The sequence below is a fragment of the Fusarium verticillioides genome, chromosome 3 (genome assembly GCF_000149555.1).
Source record: "Fusarium verticillioides 7600 chromosome 3, whole genome shotgun sequence".
Classification (NCBI taxonomy): domain Eukaryota; kingdom Fungi; phylum Ascomycota; class Sordariomycetes; order Hypocreales; family Nectriaceae; genus Fusarium; species Fusarium verticillioides.
This window is the reverse complement of record NC_031677.1, coordinates 2469880-2495119: the sequence shown is the minus strand read 5'-3', so window position 1 is coordinate 2495119 and position 25240 is coordinate 2469880. Positions and strand designations below refer to the sequence as shown.

At 50.7% G+C, this 25240-nt stretch overlaps 8 protein-coding genes across 16 annotated transcripts; 3 read left to right on the top strand and 5 right to left on the bottom strand.

Annotated features, from left to right (window-relative positions):
* Window positions 1-96: 96 nt before the first annotated feature.
* FVEG_08277 (E3 ubiquitin ligase complex SCF subunit scon-3) lies at window positions 97-4265 on the bottom strand. Of its 4 annotated transcripts, XM_018897158.1 has the most exons (7): window positions 3740-4265; window positions 3439-3617; window positions 2850-3282; window positions 2529-2618; window positions 2372-2469; window positions 2148-2318; window positions 1234-2092 (listed from the first exon to the last, which is right to left on the bottom strand). In XM_018897158.1, exons 4-7 carry the CDS (start codon window positions 2593-2595, stop codon window positions 1916-1918), a joined length of 513 nt encoding a protein of 170 aa, XP_018754741.1. In that variant the 5' UTR covers window positions 2596-2618; window positions 2850-3282; window positions 3439-3617; window positions 3740-4265; the 3' UTR covers window positions 1234-1915. The 4 variants fall into 4 exon arrangements, with proteins under 4 accessions (XP_018754739.1, XP_018754738.1, XP_018754741.1 ...); XM_018897156.1 differs by having other exon boundaries at window positions 97-2092; window positions 2529-3282; XM_018897157.1 differs by having other exon boundaries at window positions 3439-4265.
* On the top strand, window positions 343-1682 carry FVEG_08278 (60S ribosomal protein L39). The gene is made up of 3 exons (XM_018897159.1): window positions 343-588; window positions 780-880; window positions 974-1682. Exons 1-3 carry the CDS (start codon window positions 583-585, stop codon window positions 1020-1022), a joined length of 156 nt encoding a protein of 51 aa, XP_018754742.1. The 5' UTR covers window positions 343-582; the 3' UTR covers window positions 1023-1682.
* Window positions 4266-5231: 966 nt separating the features above from the next.
* On the top strand, window positions 5232-9341 carry FVEG_08276 (GPI mannosyltransferase 4). 2 transcript variants are annotated; one of them, XM_018897153.1, is made up of 4 exons: window positions 5232-6073; window positions 6205-6590; window positions 6657-6784; window positions 6844-9341. In XM_018897153.1, the coding sequence occupies exons 1-4, from the start codon at window positions 5965-5967 to the stop codon at window positions 7772-7774; spliced, it is 1554 nt and encodes a 517-aa protein (XP_018754735.1). In that variant the 5' UTR covers window positions 5232-5964; the 3' UTR covers window positions 7775-9341. The 2 variants fall into 2 exon arrangements, with proteins under 2 accessions (XP_018754735.1, XP_018754736.1); XM_018897154.1 differs by lacking the exon at window positions 5232-6073 and having other exon boundaries at window positions 6145-6590.
* Window positions 8189-9296, bottom strand: FVEG_08275 (60S ribosomal protein L10a). Its single transcript, XM_018897152.1, has 3 exons — window positions 9167-9296; window positions 8902-9079; window positions 8189-8847 (listed from the first exon to the last, which is right to left on the bottom strand). The coding sequence occupies exons 1-3, from the start codon at window positions 9183-9185 to the stop codon at window positions 8391-8393; spliced, it is 654 nt and encodes a 217-aa protein (XP_018754737.1). The 5' UTR covers window positions 9186-9296; the 3' UTR covers window positions 8189-8390.
* Window positions 9342-9378: 37 nt separating the features above from the next.
* FVEG_08274 (hypothetical protein) lies at window positions 9379-14692 on the top strand. Of its 3 annotated transcripts, XM_018897149.1 has the most exons (7): window positions 9379-9681; window positions 9741-10588; window positions 10636-11857; window positions 11906-12152; window positions 12251-13085; window positions 13139-13812; window positions 13869-14692. In XM_018897149.1, the coding sequence occupies exons 1-7, from the start codon at window positions 9587-9589 to the stop codon at window positions 14595-14597; spliced, it is 4650 nt and encodes a 1549-aa protein (XP_018754732.1). In that variant the 5' UTR covers window positions 9379-9586; the 3' UTR covers window positions 14598-14692. The 3 variants fall into 3 exon arrangements, with proteins under 3 accessions (XP_018754732.1, XP_018754733.1, XP_018754734.1); XM_018897150.1 differs by having other exon boundaries at window positions 9379-10588; XM_018897151.1 differs by having other exon boundaries at window positions 12251-13812; window positions 13869-14671.
* Window positions 14693-14824: 132 nt separating this feature from the next.
* On the bottom strand, window positions 14825-16863 carry FVEG_08273 (hypothetical protein; the record flags this gene model as incomplete). Its single annotated transcript, XM_018897148.1, has 2 exons — window positions 14825-16257; window positions 16317-16863. The coding sequence occupies 2 exons, from the start codon at window positions 16861-16863 to the stop codon at window positions 14825-14827; spliced, it is 1980 nt and encodes a 659-aa protein (XP_018754731.1).
* Window positions 16864-17454: 591 nt separating this feature from the next.
* On the bottom strand, window positions 17455-22215 carry FVEG_08272 (hypothetical protein). Its single transcript, XM_018897147.1, has one exon. It carries the CDS (start codon window positions 22045-22047, stop codon window positions 17950-17952), a length of 4098 nt encoding a protein of 1365 aa, XP_018754730.1. The 5' UTR covers window positions 22048-22215; the 3' UTR covers window positions 17455-17949.
* A 169-nt stretch (window positions 22216-22384) lies between these two features.
* On the bottom strand, window positions 22385-24950 carry FVEG_08271 (eukaryotic peptide chain release factor subunit 1). 3 transcript variants are annotated; one of them, XM_018897146.1, is made up of 5 exons: window positions 24737-24950; window positions 24508-24592; window positions 23208-24445; window positions 22910-23152; window positions 22385-22843 (listed from the first exon to the last, which is right to left on the bottom strand). In XM_018897146.1, the coding sequence occupies exons 3-4, from the start codon at window positions 24361-24363 to the stop codon at window positions 23148-23150; spliced, it is 1161 nt and encodes a 386-aa protein (XP_018754729.1). In that variant the 5' UTR covers window positions 24364-24445; window positions 24508-24592; window positions 24737-24950; the 3' UTR covers window positions 22385-22843; window positions 22910-23147. The 3 variants fall into 3 exon arrangements, with proteins under 3 accessions (XP_018754729.1, XP_018754727.1, XP_018754728.1); XM_018897144.1 differs by having other exon boundaries at window positions 22385-23152; window positions 23208-24339; window positions 24396-24445; window positions 24737-24939; XM_018897145.1 differs by having other exon boundaries at window positions 22385-23152.
* Window positions 24951-25240: the final 290 nt, after the last annotated feature.

The window sequence follows — 25240 nt, the reverse complement described above, 5'->3', positions numbered from 1 at the left end:
ATCAGTGGCCAGTACGTCAAGCCACTTCACACAACTTGTATACCTAAGTAAGGTAGGTAGGTAGGTAGGTACCTTTAGTGAATCTACAACGTCTCGTGCTCTGGAACCCTCCTGAGACAGAGGCGTTTTCATTAATAGGCACTTAAGTCACTATAGGTACTAACTAATCCAAGAGAACTATCTGTACATCCGATACATGTCCATCTAGAGCTTGTATATCAGTCAGATCGATTTATTGGTTGCTATTATGCTTCTCACAAAGGCTACGTCCCAATAATTTCCTCAGGTGGACAACTCACGAGCCACTCCCGTCACTAAGGTACTGTACTGTGTAATTTTGTCATGAGTTACAGCTAAAGAGTCACGAGCCGAGCTCAAAAGTGCTTACCTCAGCACCATCCATGAGGTGCCCGCCCGAGGTGGATCTCGCTCACCGTAAACCTCAGGCACCAACCTCAGCTCCACCCACAGAAAAAACCTAACCCTAGAAGCGAAATTCCTCGAAACAAGTGTACTGCACTTCGATACTCTATCACCATTTGGCAACGACTGACCGACTCGACCACCAACGACGCCGTCAACATGCCGGTATGACAGCCCCTCCCTATCGCCCTCGGAAGCACGCTCTCAGCTCGCTCTCTTCATCATCGACAATGGAAGTCTGCATCGAATGAACATATTTCCCGCCGCGTCCGTCGATGATGAAAATGAGTCGCAATCTCTCGAGGGCGGGCTCTGCTCCCATGACACCGGATCGCTAATTGTTCTTTTTCCCACAGAGCCACAAGTCTTTCCGAACCAAGCAGAAGCTTGCCAAGGCCCAGAAGCAGAACCGCCCTGTGCCTCAATGGATTCGCCTCCGAACTGGCAACACCATCCGGTGCGTTTTGACTCCCCCCTTCGAGACGACAACTTTACGACTCTACCAGTCCGCCCGCGAGCAGAGTAACCCTTGGCTAACATTCCTAAACAGCTACAACGCTAAGCGAAGGCATTGGCGCAAGACCCGCATCGGTATCTAAGCTGATAGTCCAGCTGTTACCTGCCCCCAAAGCCCAGCAACCGACTTTTCTCTCTCTTGGGCATGGTATCGCGATGATTGACGTGAACGGAAAAGGGGAGGAACGATATTGTTGTGGCGTAAACTGAACTAAGAGGCCGTGTCTGCACTGCACTGCGCGTGCGCACGGGGGCGATGGGCCGGTTGCCTGGTTTATCGATTATTGCCGGTTACTGCATGTCACGGACGGTCATAGGGGAAAAAAAAAGGAATGCAAAGACTTTGATGCCCCAAGAAAGAAAACGGGCCTGAACTACATGGATGCAGACTATCTTGCCTGTGAACGACGACAACGCAAACGTCGGCTCTCGTGTGCTGTCTTTATTACCAGCAGACTGTATGGTGTTGTGCTAGTCTTCAAGTAGCCAAATGAACGAATCATGCCCCAACCCGCAAATCCCACTTTCACCAACGCATCCATCACAGATTTCGAGCTGACCACTGCATAGCTGAACGTCTTGATAACGCCGGGTTTGATGGCAATCATAAATTGAAGTCCTAAGCCAAGTCGAAATGACTTTCTACCAGTGCTTCCAAGTGTAGGATTTGAAGCTGTGTTCAACTACTGCAGGACGAGATCCATCCCGTAGAGAGCCTGCCTCGGACAATATCATGTTACCGTAAGCAATCCTATTTGTGCTCCTAGCGTGCCAAAAACACTGGCCCAAGCAACCCGGAAAACCAAACTTTAACGCCTAATACGACCCCTGTGACTCATCAATACTGATATGATCCTGGATTGACAAGGCTTGACAGGAAAGTTTCCTGCGACTCATGACCCAAGGCTTGATCCGCACCACAGTCCGACTTGCACCTCCCCGCAACCTCTATCCATAATCATACACAGAGGGGAACTTAACGATCCTCAGCCCACTCATTCTCCCGGCGGATCTGCTCCTCCTCCTCAGGAGTGAAATCATTCGTGATGTTGAAAGTTTTGCGGATCTCTTCGGGAGACTTGCCCTTGATCATGTTGGCGACGGTCTTGCAGCCGACATCAAGAAGAGGCTTGATGTCGAGATAGTTGGATGCCTGTCATGAAATGTTAGTCGCTAATGATTTGATGAATAGGAATGGATGGACACACAAGGATGATTTCAAACAGCATCTCCTGATCGACCTGCATAAACTTTTGGTCCCACTCTTCGATATCAGTCGTCTTCTTGCGGGCGTCGGAATCGTCATCCTGTGCCTGGAGGGGATCGTTGCGGTGATGGTCGCACCACTCAATCACCTTGCGAAGAACGGCCTCGTTCACCTAAAGAACTACATGTCAGTCGTGAAAAAGTCAAGTGTTGAAGAAAGTAATACGTTGGGGATAGGAATAGGGTTCTCAGCATTGATACCCTCATCACCGATGTCTTCCAACATGTTCTTGATCAACATTGATCGCTCGGCAACAACACGGTCTATTGATGTTAGTTAGGAATATGAGCAAGACCCGTCGCGGAGTGTCTCTTCAACTTACCGACTTCAATAGTGGCGCTGTCGTTGGACGCCAGCCAGACTTTCTGTGTAGAGGTAGATTCGGCCATTTTGGATATGTTTGTGGTTCGTGCTAGAGTAAATGGGGATGTAAGTGTGAGATTTGGCGTGGTGCGAAGAGAAAGTGCAGAGAGGATTCGTGATTGTTTTTGGGTGATGATGGAAGTTGGAGGAGTCAGCTAGGTAAGTAAGGTAGGTAGGTAGCGGAGGCTAGGTAGCCAACCGACCAATAAATCAATCACTGTGGCGGGGTAAATGCTAGGCTGAGGTGGGTGCCTCGTGCTGAGGGCGTAGTACAACGTACCTACTAGGTATGTAGAAGCAGGGCTGTGAATCAGACTCGGGACCCTTTCTTTCAGATGGGGCTTAGTCAGATAAGGTAAGCGGTTTGATGGAGTTGATGGAAAGTACTGGGATCCGAAGATGGATGTTGAATACTAATAAAGAAACGATCTTGATACTGGTGGTCGGTCCTGGAGAGTTGGGGTGGTTGTGAGAGTAGAGAAGTCCAATTCGGCGGGAGGGATCAAGCGTTTTATATCAGTGAGTCTCAGAGTGCGAAGGTAAGGTTCACAGGAAGGTGAAGTGGATCTGCCCTGCTGCTGCTGCCTTGAGAATCCAAAATAACCTCAAAGACAAATGGAAGAAAGAGTCAGACGGCAACCTGAAGTTAGAGGTCATGGTTGGCACGAACCTACGAGGCGCGGGCGAGTTCAATTGGGCGACTCGAGAACTACCTATCATGTCGTCAGTGGACAAAGGAATATGGTTATTCAAAGGTTTAAGATGGTCAGAGTGCAAGCGCTATTGTTCAAGCTTCGAGAAAACTTATATTATTTTGCGTCTTGATCAAATGACACACGCAGAAACGAGGGAAATGAAAGCATGCTTACCTGAACAGAAACTCACAACTATAAGCCACCGAGCTTGTTCATATCTGAATCCTATCCGAACACACAAATCGGTTCTTTATCTTTTTCCCTCTTCTAAGCTACTCCTCAAGGCACCTCAGACTGCATCCGAGGCCACAATGCTTGTCAGTGCGATGAAAACGCTCGAGACGATAAAGACACTGCAGCGATAAAGTGAGTACTAATTGGAACCGTCACGAGCGGGCGTAGTGGCAAGGGAGAGAACAGAATAGTTGTTGGCAAATGGCTTCAAGACACCGTCAGTGCAAGAGTTACTACCTACCAACTGGAATCAACCTTGCCATCCCTTAACTTCGTGGCGTATGGCCATCCTAAAGCTTCTTTTGTTGAGTCGAACACCGCAAAGGAGGATAATCACGGTCATGTTGCTCACAGATGGATCAACAAATCAAGAGAAGGCCGTGCAATATTCTCAAGAAACCGTCTCCAGTGCCGAAAGGGCTGCATCAATCGACTTGCACTATTCGTTGTCTGTCTGTTAGCGCAAGCATGATCAGGCAGTGTTTGTATACAGTCCGTGTCCGTTTCATGATAAACAGCAAACCATCAGGTTCGACATGCGGAGCATCACAAAGAATAGAGGCGGTATTGCGAGTGGGATGTTGATGTTGCTCTCAACATCGTACAACAAAGGCGGTGATGTCTCCTCGATATACATACAGACAAAACCACATTCGAGACATCAGTGGCATGCATAACACAGCCATTGAACCCACCTTGCCCCTTATCCCACCATACCTAAATGCACATGAGGGTTCCAACCCATCGGTACTAGTAGGATGATCTTTTACACAAATCCTGTACTGACAGCCTTTCAAGGCATCCTGCAGACCCGCGGCAGTATCCGTACTCGAGCTCGCTTCCGGCAGCTAGCAATGCATGGACATTGTCTTGCAACGGGTATATCATTGCAATCATGCGACTTTCTTTGCCCTCTGTGGGCGCCGAGTCACTCGCGGAACGGAAGTATCTACTAGTAAGTCAAGTAACTTAGAAGACAGGACACCACCTAACACGTGTTGACATGGAGGCCTGTGAGAAAAATAGAGAGAGAGAGAGAGAGAACCAGGTCATGCCATTAATTAATTGTCCACTATACTACTCCTTAGTTGCCATTCGATTCAGTTCCAAGATTACCATCTTCGTGGTAATCGTCCCAGTTCGTGGCTGGAAGCTGGCGTATCAGCGGCCACGATGATTAGATCTCTTATTACAATGGGCCTACCGCTGGCCAGGGTACGTATACCTACCTTTAGGTACCTACGTTACGAATCCCTAGAGCCGCTCACTCGTTGTGTTCATCATTCTGGCGTTTAGGTCACCACGGTAGCTTGATTTGGCTCCGGGATGTAGAATTATAAGAATGCCTCAATAAATCACTTATCCTAGACATAGGCCACCAAACATGAAAGAATGCTATTATTACGATGTTGGATCGGAGCTTCAGGAGGCCTGGTCGTCCGTCTGGGCTGGGCTGTCTGTCAAACCTCCCGTCAGGTGTCCCCAGAAATCGCCTCCCCCTGTCCAGTCCCGTCGGTAGGGAGCCCAAGCCCCTAAAAGAAAAAAGCTTCTAGTGGACGCAGTGGACCTCATTATTGTCAGTCCCATAGGTTCCCCTGGCCTTGGGATCCAGCTGGTGCCGCCAATCCCGGATCACGGCGTCGTCTCCCACTGGCCACGCTGTAAGCTGACGCTCTCCCTGGGCTTGAAATGTTCCCCCTTGGCTTGGGTCATCTACTAGGCCCTGTCCGTTAATTAGTACCTAGCTTGGGCTCTCGAGACGAGTCGAGTCGAGCTTCTGTGATGAGATTTGGTTGTTAATCCTTGATCCATCAAGAGACCCCCCTTCCATTCACCCATGTCCTTTTGTTGAACTCACTGGGCGAATATAAATCCATAACTATCATCTCAGGCATGTATCTGACTGTCCCTGGTGGGGGGTTAGACAGTACGGATACATAGGTGTCACTCACTTAAACGGAACCTGACCTCCATACGGGCTTGCTTCTTCTTCACCCTCACCTTCACCTACATCAACACCACCTACTCATGCATACAACGGTCTCGCATTTCCTCTTCCATTCTTGTTTTGGTTCCTTGCCCCCTTCTCTTCCTATAACTCTATGCTGACTCGGGGGACTGTCTCGCATATTCGTCCATCTAACAATAGACCATCATAAAGCTTTGCATCTTCACTTTCCACCTCCACGACTCGAAGCTCCTCCAAACAGCATACGACGTACATATCAGCGGCTGCATAACGAACGAATACAATCTGTTTAGCTCGGCTTTCCTGCGACCGGCGAAATCTTGACACTTTTCTCTACTTCCCCCACTTTACGATTGCGGCACGAGAGCGCCAACTATAGGAGCGCATCGAGTCGAAGCACTCACGTTTGGTCTTTGTTTATGCAAATACTCGATGCCTTTTCCCCTCAAAACTAAGCTCATGACTGCTCTCCCAATTCACAGCTGCTACGATCAACTATGTGGCGACGCACATATCTCACACTCGTCCTTATAAGGCTGTGGTTTGCGCTATCTCCCAGTTATTTACACCCGGACGAGAACTTCCAAGGGCCCGAGGTCATAGCTGGTATGTTTCTCTCTGCGCCGACTCCCAGCTGCCCTCCTGTTGAAATACCTGCACGCCCAGATGAGGCATTTCGATGCCCTCTGTGTTTCATGCAGACTGCCACTACTAGTCCAGCTGCTAATCCACGCCAGGCCAAATTTTTAGTTATCCTGTTCGACACACTTGGGAATTTACAAGCGAGAACCCTATCCGTAGTGTTTTCCCACTATGGCCCGTCTACGGTCTTCCTATGCTTCTCCTGCGGTGGCTATGGATCGGTAACGGCAAAGACGGAGAGATCCCACCTATTGCGGTTTTCTGGACTCTGCGCGTTCTCATGTTTGTCATCAGCTTTGTTCTTGAAGATTGGGCGTTGCATGAGTTGATCCCGTCACCGAAGCATCGCCGTGTTGCCGTCGTCCTTGTCGCCTCGTCCTACGTGACCTGGACCTATCAGACGCACACGTTCTCCAACTCGGTAGAGACGCTCGTTGTTGCGTGGAGTCTTGTTCTGATCCAGCGAGTCGCTGATCCAAGGGTTCGTTACTTGTACATCATTACTACTGATAAAGACTATCAGCTGACCTTCAAATTCGACACACAGCAGCGGTCATGTGTTTTGTCTGCCACAGTGCTTGGAATAGTTGGGGTATTTGGTATATTCAATCGAATCACGTTTCCGGCATTTCTTGTTGTTCCTGGACTTCGACTGCTCCCTGTGTTCTGGAAGAGGTGAGTCACCCTATTTGCGCTTGGCGCGGAAATGCATGAACAAGCTAACACGTCCACAGGCCTACGTCTCTCGTATACTTGACGTTAGCTGCGGCACTGACAACTATCATTGCCATCGGTCTGGACACCGCGTTTTACCTGCCAGGTCCCATCACATGGACTGACCTGATCCATAACCCCGTAATCACCCCTCTTAACAACTTCAAGTACAATTCAGCAACCGAGAACCTGGCGCAACATGGCCTTCATCCTTGGTACCAGCATTTGGTGGGAAATTTGCCGTTGCTGCTGGGCCCAGCTGTAGCTCTTTTGAGCATCAGACCCAAAATATCAATCCGACTATGGTCGGCAGTGTCGGGTTTGGTGGTACTATCGGCGTTTCAACATCAGGAGGCGAGATTCTTGCTCCCAACGGTACCACTATTTCTTTCGTCAGTCCGCATGCCCCGAAACCAAACAATACTCTACGTCTTTACGGCAGTTTGGATCGGTTTTAACCTCGTCCTCGGCTCGTTGATGGGCATCTACCATCAGGGAGGTGTGGTGCCAGGACAGGTCTTCCTAAGTCAGCAGCCAGATGCCACCCAAGCTATCTGGTGGAAGACATATACACCGCCGATCTGGCTTCTCAATGGCAAGAATGAGTTCTTGACCACGCGAGACGTTATGGGTCTCAAGGGTGAGATGCTACTTGAGCAACTCTACGAACTCGCCACATGCGACACTCCCGCCGACAGACGAAACCAGGAGTATCTGAAGGAGAAGAACGGCACATATCTGATCGCCCCGGCATCAGCGATATGGTTAGATCCCTACTTGTCCAACAAGGGCTTGGAGGGGCTACGATTTAGAGAGGTATGGCGTTACAGGAAACACTTAAACCTGGATGATCTGGATTTTGGCGACGACGGCGTTTGGGACACCCTGGCCAGGGTTATTGGGCGACGGGGCCTCGTCGCCTGGAGAGTCACAAAGAGCTGCCCAAATTAGACAAAAAGGGGGGCCTGACGGCTTTGTCGGATTTTCTTTGTCGCGTATAAACAAAATAGAAATCATTAATGACGATCCAATTTTCTCAACTTTTTATGGAATAAGGTCACCAAAAGTTCGGTTTCCATGATTCCATCCGTAGGAATTGTAATTATCCTTACTCGTCTTTCTTTATTCGAAAAGCTGGTCTTCTTAACCCCACCATTTGGCTTCGCTTGGAAGAAACCCTGCTCACATCTCCCCGCAGCTAATGAACTGGAAATTGAGTTGACTTGGAAGGAAGCCAGTCACGTCATTGATAGTCCTGTAGGGAGTAGAGCCGTAAATTAGCAACCAGTGACAGTCGTAATCCCGGCATTCATGGTGTTACCCTGCAAAACAATGAGCTTGGCGATGTGGACGATGGTAGGGTTGACTTGGAGTCTAAATACTCTCCATGATCTCTAATGTACATGTTTATCCCAGGTTTTGGATGGGCTCATTTGTTAATCACGTTTTGAAAAGCATATTTGTCTTATTATGTTTATTTTTCCTGCCCTCCTAGTCTAAGCTGCAGTCCACATTTCAGTGAACACGATTGCCGGAGCCATCTCAGGCAGATGCTAACGAAACACGCTTAGTACAGGCGCTTGGGGGGAGACATGGAAGCCTTGATGGTAAGGCTTCCAACGTTCTGCCAGCCCTTCTTGAGAAGAGAGACGAGGTAGTTGATGGCGAGCATGATGTTGGCGACAAGCTGCTCCTGTGTCATCTCGACGTTGCCGACGGCGACACCCATGCAGAGAACCTTCTTGAGCTGGAACTTGATGGTGGACTTGACCTCGTTGATGCGGCCAGTCAGGTCGTCGGCGTGGGAGACGGGAGTGGGGAACTTGCCGGCCTTGGACAGGCCAGGACCCAAGAGACGGGGGATCTGCTTGATGAGGGCCTCGGAGGCGACGAAGGCGTCGTACTTGCGGGCAAGCTTCTTGATGAGCTTCTTGTTCTTGTTGAGCTTCTTCAAGTCATCAGCGGACATGGCGTCAACACCACCGTGCTTGGCACGATCGATATCGTGCTGGTCACCGAGAATGCTGTCAATTTGTTAGCCTCCAATTCTCTTGCTTCTATCGATTCTTCGGCCGTACCAGATAGACATGTTGGGTCGGGGAATGGAGGGCAGGCGGATGGTGCCGGAGAAACGCTTGTCACGCTGAGGATCATAGTTCTTCAGGCCGATCTGAAGCTCAACGGTCTCAAGGAAGTTTCGCTTCTTGGTCTCGTTGGAGTACTCCAAGAGCTCTCCGACTTGCGTCCGGACATTAGCTGCATCTCCGTTAGCATTCTTGCGGCGCCTTGTTATTGTACTGCAACTCCTCTTGTGAGCTCAGTCTCCTCCAGGATATACCGTACCGACTGTGATCTTCGACATCTTGACAGTCTCCCAATAGATGGTTGTATAATCTAATGGTGGTCAGGGCGAGTTGGGTTAGGAAATCAGAAATTCTGAGCGCAGTTGATTTTTGGCAAAATTGGAAAGTGCGTCCCGACAGAAAGTGGGGCTCCTGCCAGGGCAAATTTCTCTCACGTGAGATATCACGTGATAATTCTTCGAAGTGTATACCTTAGGTAAGTAAGGTAAGGTGCCTAACCTATGGCACTTAGGTTGAAGAGATCAAGCTTTTGACGACAGCTTCAAGGCGTGGTGGATTTATTTATGGACCAAAGTTAAGTACAGGTCAGATTCCCTGGTAATTCAACTGTCTCTCTTTGTCTGAAATACGACGTCGAAATCGTACGTCGTCGTATCCACGCTCTTCAAACCCTTTCAAGATGAAGGACACAGCTCAACGGGTTGACGACTTAATCGCCAACTCGAATCACATCTCCAGATGGGTCGAGGAACAGCCTAGTGAAGAACAATCAAGGTGCGCAATTCCTCCGATCTCGGTCTCGTGTAAATATCCTAAAGAACCTCTGTCTGTAGTTGGGCCCAATCGATATTTACAAGACTCCTCGAAAGTGCTTCTCAGCCAAAAGGCGCTTCAGGCAACTCATGCGTAAAACTCTGCGGTTTCGTTGAGCAGTCGTCAAAATCGCAGTCACAGAGTCTGAAACTCTGGGCCTATTCTCGGGATGTTACTATAAAACTCTTCAATTTTTATGTTGAATGGAACGAGTCAGACAACCACCGGTCAATGAAACTGGTTCTCGACCTGCTCCCTCAGCTCATCAAGAGAAATCCGGATGAGAAAGCTGGCCAAGAGACCAAGTCTGCCATCTTGGACAATCTCGTCTCGATCGTGACTGGGAAATCTTCAAAACCGCTGGCCAAATCTGCCATAAAGGCATTGGACCATCTCTTTGCCAAGGACATCGTCACCCTAGATGAGATACGGTCCAGCTATGTCACTCTTCAACAAAAGGACACATCAACAAACCACTTGGATGTCTGGAAGTCTTTCCTTTTTGAACTGTTCCACTGGATGACGCTTCACTTTGTCTGCCCTACTGCTGGAAGATTGATTGTCTGCTTGTACCGTGGTCTTAGAGGCCAAGACCAACGAGGAACTTCAGGACAGTTGAGCATTGAGACTTGGCACGTATGGCTGCTTGAGGCCATAAACGAGGAGCCTTCCATTCTAGAATCAGTCAAAAACTATATCTTCCTCCCTCTGTTCAAGGCGGACAAGTCCGAGGCCCTGGGTTTCTTGAAGAGGATGAATGAACATGAGGCTGTCTCTGCAGGCCATGAGATAGATATCAATCTCCCCGCCCTGTTGCAGCTGGCAGCGTTAGAGATCGGCAAGAAGGTTGGCTTAGTAGAAGAGCCAGGTAAGGCACCTAATGAACGTATACTAACGCCTGCTAATCTGAAACAGCACTCGGTGATGATAAATCTGCCGATAGCGACTCATCGATTGTGCTCGACGAGAAGGTTCTGGAGAGTGTCTTGGCCCATCCATCTCACGAAGTTCGCTCTCTCGCACTTTCACTGCTCATGAGCTCCCCATCAACAACAAGGCCATATTCATCCACAGCCTTTGACCTACTCCGCAAGCATCTCGCCACATACTTCGCCGATTCTGATGCCAAGTTCAGAAATGAAGTAGCAGGAAAGGTTCGAGACATGTTCAGAAGGGTCAGAGGTGCCATTTTCGTGCTCAAGAAGAGCATCCCGAGAGCCGCCGCTCGTAAGCAAAAAGAACAGCCAGGCCAGGCACAGGAGCAACATATCCTTTATCGGACCAACCTTATATCTCTCCCCGAAGCTCAGCTGATGCACTGCTTGGAGTATCACGAGAAGTTCCTATTCTGGTACATTGGCTTCTTGTGCAGCGAGTTAACTCCCACTGCTTCTTATCAACGACATAGTGCCTCTCTCAAGGCCGTCACTTTCGTTCTTCGAATGGAAGGAGAAAAGTCCAAGACGTGGGAGACCGCAGATGACCAGAAACTATTCTTTGACCAGTTTGGCAGCTCATGGCTCCGAGCTTTGTCTGACCTGATCATGGATCCATTTGATGACATCCGAAACCATGCTGCTACGGTACTCAGATGGATTTTCTCGGATAGCCGGTACAGGAACTTCCACTTGCTGGTCCGACAAGGCAAGCCAAATCCCACTGAAGAGCTCACAGAACTTCTGAGACGAGCTGAAGACCTTGCTCGCAAGACTGCTCGAGCCGATCATTCAGACGGTGTCGCCAGAGTATCTCAGCTACTGTATAGGTTCTCTGAAAATGAGCAACATCGAGTCGCACTACTTTCAAAGCTGATAGGAGGCCTGGAAGCAAGGCTAGCAGTCGCTGAGAAGGATCTCGGCAGAGCGGTCCTAGATGCGCCGCTGCACGGTGACTTTGCTTCCCTGTGCTACATGTGGCAGGTGGTTTCAGAGCTTCAGTTTTCTGAAGGCGAGTTGCAGTCCATACAGGCTCTGCAAGACACTCTGGTCACTTGCTGCGAAAGAGTCTGGGCAGCAGTCCGTGACATTCTCTGTGATGACTCGCCTGAAGGCCATTTGCCTCAAGAGCTAGAAGAGGTTGATGGACTCGACACCAAAGATGTGTTGAGCTATAGCTTCCGATCTGTACATGAAGCCAGGTAAGTCAGTCAATGACTTGGAGTATTGCTTCCACTAAAAAACGGTAGCAATCTTATGCGCATCATTATCCTCTCTATCAAGCAACACTCCCGCCAAGGCAGAATCTGCCCGTCAAAGGAAGCTTATGAGAGAATAGGAACCTTATCATTTACCCAACTAGCCAGTCTAAGACATCGCGGCGCTTTTACGACTGTCGCCCTTACTTTCTCTACATGCTGCCAACTTGTCAAGCACCTGGACCAAGCCAAAGCTGGCGCCGAGAGTGGTACTGCTCTTCTTGAGCAGTGGTATGCCGTAAGTCTTACTATCTACTTGCTGAGTCACTACCTTTTTTCCAAAACGCATACTCTACAAGATATGGAGTACAAGGGTTGGGAACTGACCACAAGTAGGGCACATTAGAAGCCATCAACGCTCAAGTATCGACCACTCGGCGATCTGCCGGCATCCCTGCGATGATGACAGGCGTCTTATCCGCCAATGCGTCTAATCCTTCATTTGAACAAGTCATGAACAAGCTCATGGAGATCGCCAGCCAAGAAGCCCGCGTCACTGAGACCGACGGTTCGAATCTTCCCCAGGTCCATGCTTATAATTGCCTGAAGGAGATCTTCAAGAGCTCATACTTGACAGCCATGGGCAACAAGTCTGAGAAATTCTTACCGCAGTGTCTCGAGCTGGCAGCCAATGGCCTCAAGTCTGAACTATGGGCCATCCGTAACTGCGGCTTGATCCTACTCCGGAGTCTGATAGACTGTCTCTTTGGATCCCATCAGAGTAAAGCGCTCATGGAAGCAGGATGGGATGGTAAAGCCAACCGTATAGCCTACCACCGATACCTTTCCCTTCCAGGGACTCTCCTCCACCTCCTGAAGTCAGGCCACCAGATGATGACGTCCATTGCTGCCAGTTCAGCTGCGCCCGAGTCCGTCTTCCCAGCCCTTGACATCATTCGAAGAGCCGGCCCCCCTGAGGTACTTCGTGAAGAGCTCCAGATACATATAGCAAAGTATCTGGCCAGCCCGGTGTGGCACGTCCGCGAGATTGCAGCCCGAACTCTATGCTCGTGTCTCCTACACGCTCAATGGCTCGATACCATCACCAGTATTGCCGCTGAGTCTGTTCGCTCTCAAATCGGGAATGTTCAGAATCATGTCCATGGCGTTCTGTTGGCACTAAAGTACATCGTGGACCGTTTGAGCGAGGTTATGCCTGAGCAGTTGCAACGTGAGAAAGACTATATCGACAAACCTGAAAATCCGCTAACACGTACTATGCAGACGACATACCCAGGCTCTCCGGTTTCCTCATCGAGTACTGGCGCGAAATCCAGGCCCTGGAGTCACCTGAAATTCCTGCCGCGTATCTTGAGGTCACAAATCTTGTACGAGCTCTCCCCAGGCCTGGGTCAACTGATCCTATTCAGCTCGAATTACCTACACCCAACAACCGAGAAGGGGCTCTACTCAGGGTACAGAGGGTAATCCACGAAGTCCACTCCATCGCCGAGGGTAGTGGCCCCATCGAAAGACTTAACACATTGTTCCTGAGCACGACCATGGGCGTCAACACGATAGTGGCTGGCCTTGGGACAGTTCCTAAGCTTTGGGACGTTTCTCGCTTCTCAGAGCAAGACGTGGGCAAGTTCTGCAACCTGTACCGTGATGTTTGTGTCAAAATTGGACCCGTTGAGCCTCGGGTTATTGCTCTACAGAACCTCACAGAGATCCTGGACCAGGTTCTGAAGAGTGGAAATATCAGCCTTGTTTCGCCGGATCTGCTTCTGGAGGTTTGGAGTAGCCTGCCACTGAGTTCTATCAACCCTGCCCTCGCCAACGCGGTAACCAGAATCAGTGGCTGTATCATCGCCATCCTTAGTAGAGCACAAGCTGTCACCCCAGCGGGAATCAAGAACTGGGGACATATGATGGCCGATGCCGGTCTGGATGACAAGGTGAGTGATGGGGAAGCCAGTGATATACGATCTTTGACCACTAAAACCTTTTACAGGATCTTGATACTCGTCTCGCTGCAGTCGAATCACTCTGCTCATTCTTCTCCGTCATTGAGGTGGGCCAATCATGGGTCCAAGAAGAACACCTCGCAGCTCTCCTCGCTCTCTATGACTCCCTCAACGACGACGACGACGATATTCGAGACGTGGGATCCGCAGCAGTCCAGAGCATTTTAGGTAAGGCTCTTGTACCTATTGAAGCGGCCAATCGTCTTCTCTTATGGCTAGCCCAGCACTACGCCAGTAGCCCAACGTTCCGCCAGGTCGTTGTGCGTCGCGTCATGGGTGATTCTCGGTACCCAACCCCTGAGAACAACGTGATCTCTATTCAGGACCAGCTGCAGGAGGCAATGAAGTTTGATGATTCACTTTTTGTCATTGAGGAGCAGAATTTGTTCGTGGATGAGGTCAGAGAAACACAGCGCTGGATTGCTCTCTATGACATCCTGACATGGGAGTCTAATGACCCCTCTCTCGACTCACTTACAAAATGGACCGGCGCCGGTTTAGAAGCGATGGAGGACCTCGCGAGCCAAGAAGACGGTCCCCTCGGATATGCGTCAAAGCCAGAGGTCTTCGCCATCCTATCACGGATTGTTCGTGCTTCTGCAGCGATAGCAAGGAAGCAGCCTGATTCTGGTCTTTGCGAGAGGATCAACAAGTCAGGCAGTGTTGTGCAAGGCGACCTGAGATATATGTCAGGTCTTTTGTTACAGTCTTTCTAGGAAACTCCACAGACAAAGAGGTAACCATGTAAATAAAACAAGCAGCAAGGAGAAAAGTAATAATTGAATGCCATTTATGATTTATTGAAAAAAGAGTTCCCCTGACGCCTCGCAGTAAAATAACGGCCGTGACACGCGTGCTGTATATGAAGAATAATAGTAGTTTCATGAGAAGGCCCCAGCTTCGTCTCCTGACTGAGTCAATACTTTCTTTCCAACATGGTATCTCAAACATCTGTCTGGGCTCTCTGAATGCTTTTAATGGACGGTGACGGAGAGCCCGGACCGTCCAGCAGTCCATTCTTACCAAGCTTGCGGACAAGCATGGTATTCTGTGCCTGCAACTCGCCAACCTGCCCTTCAAGGAGCTCGATCTGGCGACGAGCAACATCTCGTTCTGCACGAACACGCTCAAGTTCAAGTGAGAGGTTGTTCTTCTCTTCCTGCTCGGCTGCTTTGCGACGCCGCTCCTCAGCCTTACGCTGGTCCCGCTCACGTTTCTCCTCGAGCTTGCGCATCTCGCGACGATACTTTTCCTCCTGCTTAGCCACCTCCTTTTCATGCTTCTCACGCAACTTTGCCAGTGTAGCAGCGTCCTTCTCCTTGTCCCCAAGAAGCTTGCTCTGTCGCCGCTCCTCTAGACGAGCCATCTTCTCATCGAGCTTCTTCTTCTTTTGTTCCAGCTTCTTAAGTTCCTTATCCGCTAGTGACCGCTGTGATTGCTGCGGGTTGGAACGTGAAGTCTCCGATTGGGACTCAACGAGACTATCGGGGGATTTGTTCTCGGCAGTCACACTCTTCTCAAGGGCTGAGGCAAAGCTTCGGATGGAGGAGGTGTCGCTGTCGTCATCATGTTGCTCCTCAGCAATCGCCTGAGCGTCAGAAACACTCCCATCGGTGGACACAAAATCGGAACCAGTTCCCCAGGTCTTGAGCAGGCTTGCAGGAATATAGGAACTGGCAGCTCCTATGGCACCAGCTATGACACCATACAGCCCATTGCTGCCCGGGAAAGGGCCGTCTTGATTTGTAGATATGACAGCGTCAGCCTTGGTACTTTCAAGATTAGCAGTAGGGTTCGGTGCAGCCGTGGACTTTGCCTCGTGAGTGGCAGATGCTTCAGCGGCGTCACTAGTATCATTTGCTTCTCCAGTCTCTTCCGGCTCAGCAAATCCATGCATAGCCTTCGACGTCACCCACTTAAGGAACTTTCCAGCATCACCCACGATGCCTGGTGGTGTTCCCTTCTCGATAAGAAAGCGCGGGACGCTGCCGCCAGGGTCACTACGAGTTACCATGAGCCATTCGACAGCCGTGGCAGGTTCGTCGAGTGGCATTGAACCGTGGCCCTCGCTGCCAGGTTTGGGGCTTGCTATCCTACCCTCGTCTCGATCCAGGAGATCGGCCGACGACAAGGATCTCTTAGAAGTAAAGTTGTCGACTGGGACTTCGCGGATGACTTCGACTGATTCGTAGTAGCCACGGATAATGCCCTGGCGGGGAGGACACTCGGGGTGCTCGCAAGGTTTTGAAACTATCATGTACTGTCGGAGGGGCCGGGATCCTTGGGCGGGTTTCACGGAGGTCTCGGAAGTTAGGAGAAGAGTCACGAAGTCTCGCGGGGCGGTCGGACCAGGGAACTGGGCAGAAAGTTGAAAAACTGTTGGCTGTCAGCTAAAAAGATGTTTTGGTCGTGATGGCATGATTCGGTCGGCGTACCTTGCAGTTGGCCATGATCACCGATCTGCTTGTCCTCCACGCGCTTGTCGGCGCCGATACCACGGATATTGCCACTTCCAGGAACACCTTGGACCTTCATCGTCTCTGAAAACTCAACAGAAAGGCCCTTCTTCCAGTCGTCAAAGGACAGCCCTTCGTGTACACTCCGGCGAGCGAACCATGCGCCGCGTCCATCTTTGGCGCTCAGCTTATAGACGTTGATCCCGAGAGGGTTCTCTTTCGCGCTGACTTTGATCTCCTTCCACTCCTTCTGCAGGTCTTGCGCCTGGCCGATGGCTTCAGCTTTCTGCCGCAGGGTCAGAGCACGTTTGATATCGGGAGCTGAAGCCGCCGACTCCGTCTTGGATCGAGCTCGTCCTGCAGAGCTTGAAGGGTCCTTCTTGGCTGGCACTGGAATAGATTCGACCACGGTCTGCGTCTCGGAAAGAACACCGGCCAGGAACTCTTCAAGGTCGTCGTCTTGGGGCACCTGTTCCCACTCAACAGGGCCCATAGCCCCTAGAGGTTCGTGGTGATTGCCCCCCATAGCTGTTGGCTGAGTGTACAGCTAAGGTACTATACTTATGGAGATGGCGGCGGATGGAATGGACTTGAGTTAGGGAATAAGGCAGAGTAAGTGTGAGATCTCGTAGGAGTAACTACTAAGGTATTGTAGTAGTTGAGTACTTAAGTAGGTAGTCTCGTGCCTGCTTACGAGATAAAACAAGGGAAAGTCCAAAAAGAGTCGCTGACCTAAGGTATTTAATGCTTCAATAAAAAATGAAGACGTCAGAAGTAGAACAAGATGAGATAAAGCCAAGAAGGCCAACGACCAACCAACGCACGCTAGAAATAGCAGTCGAAATCGTACCAAGAACCCCCCGACCCTTTGCCTTTTTACTCTCTCGGCCGCTATGGGCCATGCCATGATCAACTGCCGTCATTCCCGCGATTGACGTCACTACCTGACCTACTCCGTACTAACCTACCTAAGGTACCTAACCTTACAGAGTTACATCCACTACCTTATAGGCGGTTAACCTTCAGCGGCCAAGCCTAGGCGGCCTAGGCTGGGCCCGCCTACGGAGTGGAGTACACCGACTTACACTTTAAAGGCAGCTTAGTCACCCATGCCAATCCTCGGAGGCATGCTATCAGGTTACCAGCCAACTACCTACCTAGGTATAGGCAGCGCACGAATATACAAAGCACCAAGACAATCTCAAGTCCTTACACTTTCGAAAGGTGGCTACCTATTTCATAGATGATCCATGTTGGGCAAGGCACTGCCAGCTGCCATAAGGCAAACAAACCCGCTGCATCCTTGGTTCTCCGTTCGTCTATACGCAGTACACGAAAACGACCAACGTAGACTTATGCATAATCAATCCCAGAATATCCTACTCCCGATTAGTCCAGCTACTGCCCATATAGGCACCACTTCTCGGCATTTGTGAAAGTGTCTACTCCGACTCCGTACGTATGCTGACAGATGAAATTCGCCAGGCGAGGGCTAGCCCGAGAGTTCTATTCACCTCTCGAGTGCTTGGCTTACACATTATATGTACAGCTACAAAGGAAACCTTACTTGGGGGTGCCTTACCCAATAACAAAGTATGCTCTTTCTATCGTCTTACACAATCGACAGCTTCCGATCCGTCATCGCAACCTGGTAGTCCTGCTTACAGCTCCCGCAGTAAGTGTCCCGCCACTGCTCGAGGGCCTGTCGTCTCTTAGCTGGCATAGGCTCCATGGCCTTATGTGGCCCCTTGACGGCTTCTGCCCCTTTCCCCTGCCCCTTTGTGTCGCCCTGCTGCTGCTGTTGCTGCAGCATAGTACCCAGTTCATCACAGAGGAACTTTTCATCTATCAACCAATTCTCCCATTCTGACTGTAACATCTCTCGCTCGATGCTGTTGACAACCCTCATGGCTACTAGCAAGTCATGCCGGTAAGACCCTAGCCGTTGTCGAGTTCGTCGAAGTCGACGGGCTGTAGCACGACTAGTGGGTGTAGCCAAACTAGCACCGGCATCCTCCCAGGGCGCATCCATATCTGTCGTATCCAGGAGATCCTTGAACGTCGAGAAGCATGTGCTGTTGTCGGGAAAAGACAACCCTTGATTAGCCCCGGATGCTGTATCCAGATCCGCAAAGTATATGGCCTTGCTCATCATCAAATTGGGCCGAATTCCGATGTTTTGCATGAATCCTGCTGCTCTTCGCTCTCTCCACCACGTCGAAGTCTCGCTCGACGTAAGTAGGAGATTTGTAAGTGTGCTGAATGCGAGAAGTGCAAGGATGATCCACTGAGCTGTAATCAAGTTGAACAAGTTGCGCAGCACAGCAATAGCCCACATGATGAGTGACGATACTGCACTCTCTCCCAGTGATCGAATCGTCTCAAACACCATCGTAGTCAGGGTTCGAGGTTTGATGGCCTGCTTCTTTGCCGAATCTGTTGCAGCAGGCGAGAAGACCACCACCTCTGTCTGTTGCCCTATCTGGCCGTACACCTGGATTGCTCTGTTTGTTCGGCTGCGAGTTCCAAGCTTCCGAACTTGATCCGTAGCAACCTCAGCCAACTCTTCAGCGTCACTTGCGGCATCATGAATGGCTTGGCGGTCAATCAGGTTCTTGGAGAGCGCTGGGGTTTTCGACCAATCCGTTTTTGTGTAGATGGCTAATTTGCACTTGGACTTGGCTACATGCGTTATGACAATCTTGGTCACAACCTTGAACCAGCTTGAGTGAGGCAGATGCCACGCCGTCTTGACATGAGTTACCACGTACGTAACGTGATCGCTGAAGACATCGATGATCTGGTAGTCATTGACATCGGCCGTCTTGGACCGACCCAGGACATCTTTGTAGTCAACCTTGAACTGAAAGTCACGCCTCATCCTGCCCTGATCAACTAGAACCCAGGGCCCTTGAGCAATTTGCTGAGCGCGTCGTTCAAAGTAGAGCTTTGGAAATACAAAACTCTTGTCACCGAACAAAACGTGGAAGCAGGACTTGGCACTAATTTCAAAGTGTCGCTCAGCCGCCATCTCTTTCATGCCCTCTGGTTCATAAATGACAGGGCGAGCTGGCAAGTGAAGTTTATGGTTATGCCGAGTCCTCGATTTCGAAAGACGAAGCGGAGGGCTAAACTCCATACGTCGAGCAACAGGCCGCCCCATCGAAGTGCCGTCATCCATGGGTGTGTTTGCCGATACCTCCTCCCAGCTTTCGACACTGGGACTTGGTCGGTCATACTCTTCCTTTTCGAGATTGATCAAGGTGGTGATGATCGCTTCAACATCCATGGGCTCCTCAGCCTGGATGTCGTCGATTAATAGGTTGAGACGAGTGTGGAGTAGACCGAGTTCCTCCAAGAAGACTTTGATAGTGATCCTGGTATATCCTGTTTCGTTGGCGTTTTCATTCAGATGCAGGAAAATGAAGTCGCAGTCCCTCCCTGGGGCTGCGGTTACTTCACTGATGATGTCTAGACTGATATTATAGGCCGTGACGAGTCCTATTTGTTGTCCATAGAAGTACATATTGTCGGGTGTAACGTATATACGGCCATCGCCCGCCATGTCTGGTTTGCCGGGCCCTCGCTCAGGAGATCCGGTCCAGGCGGCCCGGAAGACAAGCACCAGCTTCTCCTCCAAAGGCGCATCTGGGAAAAGGAGTCGAAACTGGGCGTGTTGCGCTCGCAACTCTGGGGGATAGTTTCGGGGGAAGTATTCGCCACCGTCCTTCCGCTGAACACCTTGCCCTACAGTGCTTCCAGGAACGACAACACCGATAGGGTCATCCTCATCGAGTCTGGGAAGGACGGGTTGTGGCGGTGCGTTCATTGCACCCCAGAGACTTGTTCCCCAGTAGTTCGCAACCACAGACGCAGGGAGTTTCCTATTGTTACCTACGGGTTGGCGTTCTCCTGCTGTCAGGACTGCAATTCGACTCAATCCAGTCATCGAGGGTGGCTTGGCCAGGGTTGCTGGAGCCAAAGTGCCAACCTGTGTGTCAACTGATGGCAGCATGCTAGGCGTCTGCCTGAAATTTGTTGTGCTTCCAACAGACCCTGGAAATCCTGGCGGTAGCGTTTGGCTAGTAGCCATCATGCTAGCTAGTCCAGTCGTGGAAGCTGAACCTCCCTGTCCAGCTTCGGGACCTTGGGTGCCAAAGGTCGCTTTGCGATGTAGGTCGAGCTTCTGGATGATTCTGGCGGCATGCTCACGGCCACTCTCGCCCTCCTCTCGAGCCAGGTCTCGGCCTAGAGCAGTGATGGTACGACGAGAGATGCTGCCGTTAACGTCAAAGCTCTGTCGTGTACTGAGGTTACCGTCTGGCCCTGGAACAGGCAGTGTGTTTGTTCGGTCAATACTAGGACTTGATTCATCGTAGATACCGATCTGTGCGTCGAGGGCCTTGGCAGAGAACTCGGGGATACTGGGGGGAGAGATGGAGAACGCAGGATCAACGGACCCGGGAAGAGAAGCACTAGTTCTGTTCATGCTGGTCTCGAAAGCCCGCTTCTTGGTAACCTCAAAAACCTCCAACCACTCGGTCAGCTCGCCCTGAGTCTCTGCCTGGAGGAGGATTGTTTGGCTCTTGGTCTTGACCTCGAAGCAGAAGCGTCTGTCTTCGGCCACGGCCGGCTTTGCATTACAAAGTAGAACCCCTATCTCGTCACCCTGAAGCACTCCCAGAGGCCCTGGTATCAGCCAGCCAAAGATGCCATCACGGCAATAGTACCATCTCCTGATCCACGTATGTCTTGCTGGCTTCCCTGAGAGAACCCGCAGGAACAGCCATCCTTGCTTTTCAGAGACAACTGTGGCACCTTCCTCGAGACGAACAGTGATGGGGCCACGAGTGCCGAGGAAAGGAACGGTTGAAGTGCTGTAGTCCTCGAGCTCACGGGATGGCTTGAATCCCGCCAGCGCATTTTCTCCAATCTCTCTCCTGGCAGACTGCAACTCTCGCCTGAAGACCATCTCGGACGCCCCCATTTCATTCGACCACCCCTGAATGCGCTCCATCTCCTGATTCCAGCGCGTAGTGTCAATTGCAGCTTCTTTGGCACGCCGCAGCTGGCTCCAACGCTCACTGCATATTTTGACAAGCAACTTATCCATACTAAAGCGCAGCTGTGGTGCAAGCTGGCAGTAATCCATCGAGGCCTTGAGGTATGCCTTTCGGGTCTCGAAAACAGCAAAGGCATCTTCCCGCAGGGATGATGGCTCCTTTGTCTTTGACTGACTGACGTATCGAGCGAGAGTAGAGTCAAACGTTCGCTGCGCCTGCTCCATGGCCCTCCTGCACTCCTTGAAATTCCTGAGATCACCGACGATGAACTGCCGAATAGGGTCGACGACCAGACCTTCCATCTTCTTCATTGTGCTTATCATCTGAATCCAATACTCACGCCATCCATCACCCACCCTCTTCAAAGCCAAAAATGTATAATCATTGTCGACAACGCCGTCAGCCGCCGAGGGCATCGTCTTCACGAGGAAAGTATTAATCGTCTCTTCGAGGGCGAGGATATCGTGCAGTAGTTTCGACGTCGACTGAGCATATCCGTTGAGCCATTTTTCTATAGCATCGACTTGGTCGCCAAAGTTTGCGGCGGTTACACGAAAAGTCGGAGAATCGAGTGCTGCTTCGTTGAGGCCGACGGGGATAGCGCGGCCAGCATGGTTGGCCGCTGGTGGAGGGGGGTCTTCAGGCATTATAACAAGATAACTATGATTAAGCGCCTGGCGACAGCTCCAGTTGAAACTGAGCTGAGGTCCCTCTATAGCGCAGAGATGGGGAAAAGGGAAGATTATATGACGGTGAGAAGATGAGATGAAATGCTGTTGACAAGATGTGTTCGACGATAGGTCATTTCCAGGTATTGGATCCTGGGCGCAGCCCATGTACGCTTGTAGTCTAGGTTACTGACGTAGCACACCCATGCTGGGTACCTCCCGTGAGTCCCGTCCACTAACTTAGCAGGTAACTAAGTGCCTTATTAGATACCCAAGGTCTGCGGACCCTAGCGACCAGAAACACCGGAATGGGGGATGGAGTTAATAACATCGTTCAAATACGCGGCGATTAACAATACGATATCATACCTACAGTACCATGCTAGTAAGCCTTGATTCATAAAATATTAAAGTATACATAATGTGAGTTCCCCTGACTTATGGATAATCCGCCCCGGATGGAGAGGTTCTTCTCATTACCTCCTAGCCTTCTGTTTTCAGTTGGGTGATTCGAAGTACATCAAATTGCTTCACTTAAACTCGGAACAGTGGCCATGCAAACGACTAGTATTTCGTTGACCCGGCGTGTAATGCCTGCTCATGACTATATATGCCCAATCAGGGATAAGCCTTGCAGCCAGCTAACGCCGACTCTACTCAATTAACAACAATCTTTAGGCCGGACGTCGCGATACGATGCGTTACCCGTATCGACTCTCAAGATCGATCCCCTAGCCGCCGTGCCACCGCTATCCTTCAATTTTAATGGTTGGGCCTACCAGCCGTTAGACCTGACATTCTGATTTCCTGAGATGTAAGAATTGGAGGGTCTGAGATGTACCTCTATTCCCGTCGATCATAACTCAAGCCGTCATCATTGTGCGAAGCGGACTGGGTCGCGATGCCTGGCGGGAAGAATGGAGAGGCGCGAGACTGTCCCTCTCCGCCAAGCGGTGCTGAGCGATTGACATCGGCGCGGCATCGGTCGACCTCTGCGCCTCGGGGCGCATGGCACTGTTGTTGTACATGGACGGGTGAACTTGAGTCGATCCCTCGCTGGTAACGAGGGGATCCGCTGGTCAATCTGCTTGCTGATTAGAATCAAGAGCTCTCATTTCCCAGGCGTTATGCCAACTCACCGTCGTAGTACTCATCGTCGTCACTCAAGTCAGCCAGCTGCTCAAAGTTGACCTTGTAGCGGAGAAGACCGCCGATACCACCGAAACCCTTGACGAACTGGTTGCCCTCGGTGGAACGGTCAGAAACAAACTCAAGAGTGGTGCCAAAGTCCTTGTAGTGTTCCGCAATCCATTCCAGGAAGGATTCCTGAGAAACGATTTCCATCTCTTGGCCAGTCTCCTTGTCGAGGAACTTGTCACGGTTGGTCTGCTCCTGTTGCTTGGTGGTGTGAAGAATGACCTCACTGCCGTTGCTATCTTTGAGAACCCAGCGGGTGATCTCAAGGTTCTCGAAGACAATCAATGTCTCGACGGCACCGAGCTCGAGGGCCTTGAGGGTGTCCTCAATGCCGTAGCAAACCTTGCCAGTGTCCTGGCTGATCTCCTCAAAGTACTTTCCGATGAGCTTCTTCTCCTGGATGAACTTGACGTTGCCGAGAGTCTCGGAAGACAGCTCGATGGCCTGGTTGAACCCGTTCTCACCACCATAAGAAACATCAACAACCTTGATAACCTTGGTCGCAAGACGACCATCGAACATGTCGGAGGCGTTGAGATCGTTCTTGAAATCGGCGGAACCAGCAAGAATGAGACCAGCGACGTTGACCTTGTCGGCGGTGATGAAGTTCTGGACAGCCAACTCGGCAACCTTTCGTACGTAGTTGTGACGCTTCTCCTCTCGCAGACGAGCGAAACGGAGAGCGGACTGGCCACCACGGCCGTGCTTCTTGGGAAGATCGACAGAGAACTTGTGGACAACCTCACGTGTGTTGCCGCTAAGAGTTCCAAACAGAGCACCGTTACCATCCATGATGATGAAGCCAAACTTCTGGTCGGACTCGAGCAGCTCGGCCAGAGCCTCGGTGTGAAACTTGTTGTCGCACAGGTAGAGGGAAGTGTTGATGGGCTTGAAGGGCTCAAAATCGATGTTGACCTTTCGCTCCTTGCCTTCCTGGGTCAAGATTTCGCCACAGTAGACGACCAGACCGTTCGGGGGCACCTTGTTGTACAGCTTGAGGCGCTGCTGGGTCGAGGTAATGGCGGACAAGACAGACTGTCTGTTGACTCGAGATTTGATGTTGGAGGCGGTGCCCTGAGGGGTTGTTAGTGTCGTCATAGGGGAATTTCGAGAGGAATCTGAGGGCGTACATATTCTTCAGCCAACATCTTGGCTGCTCGAGAGACTTGATCCTTGGGAGCTAAAAGGACACACGAGTTAGTGGGCGTCTTGGGGAGGGCTTGTCTCACGGGAACGGCTTACGGATAATGAGGGAAATCATTGAGGTTCCATTTCCTCTGGCGGCTTCAAGACGCTTGATCAGCTTCTTGACCTTCCAGATCTCAATCTATTGAGCGATGCTGTCAGTCTTGATTGCCTTTGGGGTTTGTCGATGTCCTAGACGTTAATTTCTCGATCGCGGGGCAACGCACGACACGAGAGAAGAAGAGGGGCGTATGAGGTCCGGGATGAGGATAAGAATAAGACTCACGTTCTTCTCGGCCTCGTTCGCCTGAGCGTCACTCATTTTGGCGGTTGAACTGTACTTAGCTCAGACCTTTGTATGGGAGTGGTATCTTCCGGTAGAAATTTCTCCTGGAGTCGTGGAACTATTAATTCTGGACTGGACTCTGGAGCCTGAAGATCCTAAAAGTTGGATGTTAGTGCCAGATTTTTTTCGTGCAGTGAGCGATGACCTAGTGAGGCGCCCACACCCACACACCACAGAGCACACAACCCACTTTGATTTGCTGCTCAATTGGGGCAACCAAGTCAATGCACTTCACACTTTCACTACTTAAGGTGGGTACCTAACGTAGGTAACTTGTTGCTTGTGTTTTGCCCTCGGGGACACTGCAGTTTGCAGTATGCACTTTGCTTGAAATCATCGGTACCTGAGTGGGGCATTAATATAGGTAAGGTACCTTACCTAGGTAATTACTTACCTACCCTTGATGCCATGGGGGGCAAGAAAACACCGGACCTTACTATAGAA